Source organism: Bison bison, unplaced genomic scaffold (genome assembly GCF_000754665.1).
Source record: "Bison bison bison isolate TAMUID 2011002044 unplaced genomic scaffold, Bison_UMD1.0 scf7180017864259, whole genome shotgun sequence".
NCBI classification, from domain to species: Eukaryota; Metazoa; Chordata; class Mammalia; order Artiodactyla; family Bovidae; genus Bison; species Bison bison.
Window position 1 is genome coordinate 4,429,716 of NW_011494831.1, and position 9,714 is coordinate 4,439,429.

Consider the following 9,714-nt stretch of genomic DNA (forward strand, 5'->3'; position numbering starts at 1 on the left):
ACAAAAAAACAACAACAACAACAACAAAAAAAAACCCTGAACCAAAGGCCAAGATACATAAGAAGAAATCCCATGTTCATGGATTGGAAGATTTAATATTATTAAGATGGCAGTCCTACTAAAAGCAATCTATAGGTTTACTACAATCCCTGCCAAAATCCAATATCATTTTTAAGTAATAGAAAAAATGATCTTCAAATTCATATGGAATTTCAAAGAGCCTGAGTAGCCAAAAAATCCTGAAATAAAATGTTGAAGGACTCACACTTTTCTAATTTCAAAATTATTACAGTGTTAAAGTAATCCAAACAGTGTAGTACTGGCATAAGGATAGACATATAAGCCAGTGGAATAAAACTGAGAGTCTAAAAATAAACCCATAGATCTTTGGCCTATTGATTTTCAATAAATGTTCAAGACCTTTCAATGGAGAAATAATTATGTCTTAACCACATGGTACTGGGACAACTGGATATCCACATGCAAAAGAATGAAGGTGGACCCTTATCTCACACCATATACAAAAAATTAACTCAAAATCAATCGATGGAATAAATATAAGAACTAAAGTCATAGAACTCTTATAAGAAAACAGGTAAATCATGACCTTGGATTTGGCAACAGATTCTTAGCTATGACACCAGAATCATGAACAACAGAAGAAAAAAACAGATAAGTTGGATCTTTTTTTTTCCAGCTGTGCCACTTGACATGTGGGGTCTTCCCAACCAGGGATCTAACCCACACCCTCTGTAGTGAAAGTAGGGAGTCTCAACTATCAGACCACCGGGGAAGTTGCAAGTTGGACTTCTTTAAAAACTTTTGTGAGTCAAAGAACGTTATCGAGAAAGTGAAAAGCCAGCCTATAGAATGTGAGAAAATATTTGCAAATCATATATATGATAAGGGTCTAGTATCCTGAATATATAAAGAACTCTTATAAGTCAACAGCAAAAAGGAACAGTCTAACTCTAAGATGAACCAAGGGCTTAAATAGAGATTTCTCAAAAGAAGATGTACAGATGGATTAACGAGCACCGGAAAAGAAGCTCAACAGCATTAGGTAAATTAAAACCACAATGAGATACTGCTTCAAACCCACTGGGATGGCTAAATCAGAAAATAAGAGAGAGAAAAAAAATAGTAAATGTTGGTGAGGATGTGGAGAAATTAGAAACTCATACATTACTGATTGGAACATAATATGGTCAGCTGCTGTGGAAACAGTTTGGCAGTTCCTCAAAAAGCTAAACATAGAATTACCATATGACCCAGCATGATGATTAATTTTGTGTGTCAAGTCATGGTGCCCAGATATTTGGTTAAACACTAGTGTAGATGTCACTATGAAGGTATTTTTTAGATGAGATTAATAATTAAATCAGTAGACTATGAGTAAAGCAGACTAACACTCTGTAATGTGACTGGGTTTCATCCAATCATTTGAAAACCTTGAGAAAAAAGGACTGAGGTGTCCCCCTAAAGAGGGGCTTCTCTGGTGACTCAGAAGTAAAAGAATTTGTCTGCAGTACAAGAAACACAGGAGACACAGGTTCGATCCCTGGGTTGGGAAGATACCCTGTAGGAGAAAATAGCAACGCACCCCAATATTCTTGCCTGGAGAATCTCATGGATAGAAGAGCCTTGCAGGCTATAGTCCATAGGGTCACAAAGACGTGGATGCAACCCAGTGACTGAGCACACACATCCCCTAAAGTAAAAGGAATCTGTCTTGAGACTGTCTTTGTATTCAAGCTGCAACTTCAACCCTTCCCTGGTTCTCCAGGCTGGCCTACCTGGAGAATCCAAAGCTAGGAGCCTCTACAATCTCATGAACCAGTTCCTTAAGATCAATCGATCATTTTCTTTCTCTGTATATGTATAAATACATATATACATATCCTTTTGATTCTGTTTCTCTACAGAACCCTAACTAATTCATCTAGCAGTTCCACTCCTAGATATATACTTGAACTGAATGGAGACTGAACAGGTACTTGTATGCCAAAGATCACTACAGCATTATTTACCAGAGCCCAAAAGTGCAAACATGCTAAGTGCTCATCAGAAGTGCATGGATAAACATGGTCTTCCCTGGTAGTACAGTGGATAAGAATTCACCTCCCAATGCAACAGACATGGATTCGATCTCTGGTCCAGGAAGACTCCACATGCTGCAGAGCAACTAAAGCCTGCGTGCCACAACTACTGAAACCTATGCATCTAGAGTCTGTGCTCTGCAACGAGAGAAGCCACTGCCATGAGAAGCCCGTGCAGTGCAACGAAGAGTGTCCTCCACTCACCACTCGAGAAAGTCCTTGTGCAGCAACAAAGACGCAGCACAACCAAAAATAAGCTAATTCTTTTTAAAAAAGATGAATGGATCAACAAAATGCTTTCTTCTTGATGCCCTAAGTGTGAGACTCAGTGCTTAGACCTTGTAGATATTCAGGAATGTACAGTTATCATTGTGGTGGTTCCTGGCTCAGTTGTCATCTCCCCCTTTTAGGCACACAAGCCATGCCCCCTCTCTTTTCTCTGGGGTACCATCAGTGCCGCTGGAACTATGAAGATGAACAGGATGTAAAGGCAGTGGATGCCGGATTTGATGAACATAACATTCCTTATGATGTCATGTGGCTGGACATAGAGCACACAGAGGGCAAGAGGTACTTCACCTGGGACAAGAAAAGATTCCCAAACCCCAAAAGGATGCAAGATCTGCTCAGGAGCAACAAACGTAAGGTAAAATAAGCCAGTGGGCTTACAGGTGACACAAGTGGTAAAGAACCTGCCTGCCAGTGTAGGAGATGTAAGAGACGCAGGTTTGATCCCTGGGTTAGGAAGATCCCCTGGAGGAACGCATGGCAATCCACTCCAGTATTCTTGCCTGGCGAATCCCATGGACAGAGGAGCCTAGCAGGTGACAGTCCATGGGGTCGCAAAAAACTGCACACAACTGATGTGACTTAGCATGCATGTACACACAGGACAGAATTCTGAACCTTTTCATTGCAGAGCATTTAAAAATGTTCAAGTTGCCTTGGCACATTAGTGAACGAGAACCATCTTGTTAAAAAAATGGCCGGAAAATAGTACTTTCAAGTGTAACTGTAATTGTGATCATAGAAAAGCTTTTGTGAAAAGATAACGCTATCCACCCCTCCCTTAGTGGGTCTAGGTCCCCACAAGGATGAAGGGGCCTACCATTCGGTTCCATTCATTGTGACCAGCGTCTACTAATGTGATGGGTGCACCTCACACAAAATTTGATTTGATGTCAAGATTGATGATATCATACTGGCACCAAAAGGGTATGAACAGGTTAGTTAGTCCCATAGTGAGGCATTTTAGGGGTGCAGAGCTGCTCCCAAGCTCCTCTGAAAATGGCCTAAGAGAGCTGGGAAAGGAGACAGGCTCAGGTTTTAAGTGGTTACAGTGTTGAACTGGGGTGAGTGTTCCTGTGCATGCACTAGGGCTTGTGTGGTTTGAACTTCTTGTTGGCCCCAAAGAAGGAAGCATCAGGGCTTTGTCAGCATGCACAGATCTGGGCAGAAGGGTAAAGGGCCTGAAGATGTGGTGGGGCTTGAAGCTCTTAACAGTTGGTCAGAAATGAAGTCAGATTCTTTAGTACACTGTTTTTCCTGCATGCTTCCCTGATGGACTCAACCTGTCCATATGGCCAAGGAAAGAACTAAAATAGAAAACGAGGACAGGGAGATGGCACTGGGAAGTATATAATGCAGGTGTGGTGGTGGTGGTGGTCATGGCAATAATGAAAAGAGTGAAGGAGAAAAAAAAAAAACAGAGGAAAAAGGGAAGAATCCCGTATATATCTCGTGAACAGATCCCTCAGTCCCTATCTGTGAGATTCAAGTTGCCTTTTCAACCCATTCTGTTGATCCCCAGGCCTTTTACAAATGTTCAGAGCCAATGCTGTTAACTCTTAATCTTTCAATTAATAAACATTTATTGGTGTTTATTATTGAAGCAGCCCAAAAGCTTGGAGAAGGCAATAGCACCTCACTCCAGTACTCTTGCCTGGAAAGTCCCATGGACAGAGGAGCCTGGTAGGCTGCAGTCCATGGGGTCACAAAGAGTCGGACGCAACTGAGTGACTTCACTTTCACTTTTCACTTTCATGCATTGGAGAAGGAAATGGCAACCTACTCCAGTGTTCTTGCCTGGAGAATCCCAGGGACAGCGGAGCCGGGTGGGCTGCCGTCTATGGGGTCGCATAGAGTCAGACACGACTGAAGTGACTTAGCAGCAGCAGCAGCAGCAGCCTAAAAGCTAACTGACAGATGAATGGATAAAGGAAATGTGGTATATACAAATGATACAAAATTACTCAGTCATTAAAAGGGAGGCTGTTTGTGTACATGCTACTACAACATGAATGAACCTTGAGGACATTATGCTGAATGAAATAAGCCCATCACAAAAAGACAAATACTATATGATTTCACTAATCTGTAATATCTAAAGCAGTCAAAATCATAGAGACAGAAAGGAGAAGGGTGGTTGCCAAGGGCTAGAGAGGAGGAGGCAATGGGAAGTTGTTTTTAATGGGTATAGAGTCTCAGTTTTACAAGATGAAAAGAGTTGTACACATTGACTGTACAACATTGTGAATGCACTGTTGAACTGCAAGGTCTCCTATGTCTTCTGCATTGCAGGCAGATTCTTTATCTGTACACTTAAAACTGGTCAAGATAGTGAATTTTATGTTATGTATATCTTACCACATTTTAATATTTTAAAAGTTTTTTAGCAATGGAGATTTAAACTTCAGTGTGTAGAGTAGATTTTAACAGACATGAAGGATGATTTTTAGAAGATTATTTTAGCCAAATAGATGGTTTTGATGCCCTCAAGTAGGTGAAAGTGATGGTATTAGAAGGGCAAGGAGAGATGATAAAGATGCTAAAGACATGGGGCTCTGATCATAGCTCTTTTCAAACCTCCTTCCTAAATGCTTCCCTGGTGGCTCAGATGGTAAAGAATCTGCCTGTCAATGCAGGAAACCTGGGTTTGATCCCTGGGTCAGGAAGATGCCCTGGAGAAGGGAATGACAACCATTCTGGTATTCTTGTCTGAAAAATCCTGTGGACAGAGGAGCCTGGTAGGCTACAGTCCATGGGGCTGCAAAGAGTTGAACGTGACTGAGCAATTAACACTTCACTCCTTCCTAAATATGGCTGTACCATTGGATTTGGGTTTTTTTTGTTTGTTTGTTTTTAATAATTCTCTTTTCTCTAATGTTTGCTTTTGTGTTATCTTAGCCTCTTAGGTATCCAGGGAGCAGAGACCTTGCCTACTTAATCCTTATGTAAAGCACTCAGCACCACAGAGAGAGAGAATCTTAATAAATGTGATCTTTAGAACATGTATTGGAGGGACAGCAATCACTGTGAAAAAGAATAGACCTGGTTTTGATATCAATTTATATTCCCATGAGCACATGAAAGGTGACAGGATTTTACTGGTGTCTGAAATATCTCAGTAATAGTAGTTGTTATGGGCTTCCCCAATGGCTCAGCAGATAAAGAATCCGCCTGAATGCAGGAGACACAGGTTCAATCCCCAGGTCGGGATGATTCCCTGGAGAAGGGAATAGCAACCACTCCAGTATTCTTGCCTGAAAAATCACGTGGACAGAGGAGCCTGATGGGCTACAGTCTAATGGGTTGCAAAGAGTCAGACATGACTGAGTGACTAAGCACAACACAATTGTTTTGAGTAAAATGTGAACTCCAAAACTATGATGAAAACATATAAATGAACATATGACTTATGTGAAACTGATGAGATCTTTAAACTTTTATGTCCTGACAGCTTGTGGTCATTAGTGACCCCCACATCAAGGTTGATCCCAACTACTCAGTGTATGCTAAGGCCAAAGAACAGGGCTTCTTTGTGAGGAATCATGAAGGAGGAGACTTTGAAGGTGTATGCTGGCCTGGTAAGATGTCATTTTTTCACCTGATACCCACTGTTTAGCCCCAATTAATGAAGGCTGCATTAATTTCTTATAGATGTCACATGCTATATTTTAGGTGCCTTTCCTTAAAGGTATTATCATCTTTTATATCTTTCATCTAACACCTGGTCTGATGTTCTTTGTATACATTTATAAGTCAGTGAATGATTGAAAAATAAGCAAACCTCAGTGACATGCTGTTTCCCTTAGCAAATAAAAATTAAAAGCCAGAGAATTGGAACAGAAGAAGAGGAAGAAAGAAGAGTCCTGCATGTCTCTCCCTGTGCTTCTTTTTTGCCTCAACAGCCCATAGGTTTGACTTTACAGCCTTTCATGAGTGATCTCAGCTGCCCCTGACAACTCTGAAGCCTTCATTTTAGAAATCATTAATTTAAAGCCTTGGTACAAACTCCTCACAGACAAAAGGGAATTACCAGTCTATCATCTGATAGCACTCTATCACAAATTCACACACAATGGAGAAACCCCATGCATTCCTCTTTTCCCTGTACCACTTATAAACATGTCTCTGCCCTCATTCAGAACAAAGGGTTCACTCCAGGATATCTGCCATAATCCTTACGGGGCTGTCTGAGGCCATCAGTGAACGATAGGCTCCATCCTGATGCTTGTTCATTGGCATTCCCCTGCCCTCTGGGTCTGAGAGGACTAGTGATTGTCACTGGAGTTCAGCATTGACTTCTTCATTAGCTTCTCACCAGACTATGCTTCTGTATTGGCTATCTTTTACGTTTGCTGTAAGGCACTCATTCATTACCCAGCTTTCTCATCTTACATATTACCATGAGGATCACTGTTCCTAACAGGCTATCTACTCTTCTGCCTCTGCAGGTCTCTCCTCTTACCTGGATTTCACCAACCCCAGAGTCAGAAAGTGGTATTCTAGTCTTTTCGCTTTCTCTGTTTATCAGGTTTGTTTTTATTCCTTTGCCCTTTCCTAGTTACCTGGAAGGATGAAGGAAAGAAGTGACTAAATAGAATTACTCTGCTTCACTGAGTAGCTCTTGATAAATAATACTTATATGAAGAGGCAGGGATGCCAACCACATATCAGATTTTGGTGGTGCCATATGAATGGCATATGAGGAGAGGCACCATATGAACTACCAAATGCACAAAAGCTGTGATTTTGACTTTCATTATGATAGACTGTATGATATACCAAATTACTTAATAATAGAGATTTATTATATTTTCAAATTGGAGAAATTTTTACTTCGTATGGTATTATTAAAAATGATAATGATATATGTGAAAGTATCTTTCAGAGTATAACATGACATTGAAAGTAAGGTATAATAATAATTCTTAAAATCTTATAAAAATCACAGAGAAAACTGGAGAGGCCACATCTAGACAACTGTTTTCAACCAATGGTGGTAGTGACAAGAATGATGATTAATATAAATTGAGTACGGCTATGTGCCAAGCACTGTGCTAATCACTTTGCGTGCATTATACCATTTCATCTTCACAATAACTCCTTGAAGTTGGAATTGTAATTAACTCTAATCCCACAGACAAGAAAATCAAGGCATGGACAAGTATAAAAATCTGCTAAATTCACCCATCTAATAAGTGGTAAATCCAAGATTTTTAACTTAGGTCAACTGTCTCCCAAGCCTGGCTCTTAACCACTAGACTCTAGTTTCTGAGCATCCTGTATTAGGATATAGAAATAGGAGCTTCCCTGAGGTTAAGAATCTGCCTTGCAATGCAGGAGATGTGGGTTCCATCCCTGGTTGGGAAGCTAAGACCCACATGTAAACCGTCACGCCACAGCAAAAGATCTCACGTGAGGCAGTGCAGATCCGTGTGCCACAACTAAGACCTGATGCAGCCAACTAAATAAATAAATGTTTTTTTAAAAAAAGAAGAGAACTTAGAGCAGGGTTAAATAATAATTGGGCCAATCCAGTCATACACACTTGTTCCCCTATTGTCTATGGCTGCTGGCACATAACTATACCCGGACTGGGTTACTGAAAAAAGAGCCCGTATGGCCTGCAAAGTTGAAAATATTTACAATCTGGCCCTTCCAGAAAAAGTTTGCCAGCCGCTGCATTAGAGGGTGTTAAAGAACAGTCAAAGCAGCTAAATACTTGGAACCTATACAGCCTTGTTCATTGAAGTATACGTGATTAGAAAGAATTTGAAGTAAAGAGTCAGAAAAAAACATGTAAGCCTCCTCCAGGCATTTGAAAGACTACCACGTGGGGAAGGCAGCAGATGTATTTTCTGGTATCCCAGAAGACAGCCTGGTCCCTGTGAGAGAATATTACAAGGAGCAAGACTTTCAGAAACCTGGAATGAGCTGCCTGAGAGACTCCTGGTCATTGTAACTATTCAATCAAATGCTGAGAGACCAGGGATTTTTATAAAGGGACTCCAGCACCGTGTTAACTGGATGACTCAACAGCCCCTTCACTCTAAGTCAAACAATTCTCTGTAGGATACAAACTCTAGATCCTGCTGACAAATGGTATCTTAGCTGTCAAACCCTTCACAGTACTAGAGGGAAGGCAGAATCTCTTCATGGACAGCTCTAACTGCCCCTAGTAACAGTCGGAGCAGATGAGGGAGAACCTGATTGTGAACGTTCACAACCTGTCCTGTAGGGGTTCTCCAGGAGGTCTCAGAATGGACTTGTGGGTGATATGGGAATACAGCACAGCGCTCTTTCATTCATCAGCAAGTACTTACTGAGAACCCTCTGCTATTCAGGTTGTTCTGGGTATTTGGGATTTATCAGTGAATAAAACAGACGAAATTCCTTGCCCTGTGGAACTTTTATTCTAGCAGATGACAGAGCATAGATAATAAACAGAATAAATAATAAGGTAAATGGAGTAGGAAAGAGGATTAGGTCCGGCTGTCATATTAATCTTATCACTGTAGGAGTTTTATCATGATCAAGATTGACTTCCTAGGGATCTACTGACATCCTCCACATATGGAACGACATGAATGAGCCCTCTGTCTTTAAAGGCCCAGAGCAAACCATGCAGAAGAATGCCATTCATCACGGCAACTGGGAGCACCGGGAACTTCACAACATCTATGGCTTTTATCAGGTAAGACATCTAAAAAGCAGCCGCCTGGATCCACAGGCCCTACCTTTGGGGCTGAAAGTCATTTGCTTTGTAACAACCATACTATACTGTTCATTTCTCTTTGTGTGTCTTTTCTGTCAACTGTCATAGGTCTTATCAGGTTGTAGCCAATATAAAACATTATTTCTCCCTTTGCGTCTTTTCCTTCTATAAGGAACCTGATCGATTGATTAACTCATAGATATTGTGAGATTAATGATAACATAGAAACATCTTCCTTGACAGGAACCATTAGTAAGGAGCGTTAGATAATCCCTCAAACCTTTTACTGAAGTAGGCTGTGCATAAATACATCAACGACAAAACAAATTTTTAAAAATTTCACAGGTTTTAAATTGTGAAAATTTTTAAATTTAAACAATTTAAAATTTTAAATTTGCTGTTTAAATACAGCAAGTCTTATGTTCATACCAGGGAAGTAAGATTTAGAACACAGAGACACAATTTCAGTATGTATACCTTCTAAATGTAGAAGGCCTTCCTTAAGTACTTAGCCTTCTCAATGGAAGGTGGTAGAATTGTCTTCCATTTGCCAGTCACATTCAAAAATCTTTGCAGTCACTTGCCCTTATATATTTGTGGTTCTTTGTTATCTTC

At 40.5% G+C, this 9,714-nt stretch overlaps 1 protein-coding gene across 1 annotated transcript in view; it reads left to right on the plus strand.

Moving 5' to 3' along the window:
* Positions 1–9,714, plus strand: part of GANC (glucosidase, alpha; neutral C) — a 63,378-nt gene that overhangs the window by 30,558 nt on the left and 23,106 nt on the right. The window contains 4 exon segments of the mRNA XM_010848015.1: positions 2,510–2,745; positions 5,839–5,965; positions 6,836–6,915; positions 8,935–9,078. Of these exon segments, the coding sequence (XP_010846317.1) occupies positions 2,510–2,745; positions 5,839–5,965; positions 6,836–6,915; positions 8,935–9,078 (587 nt within the window).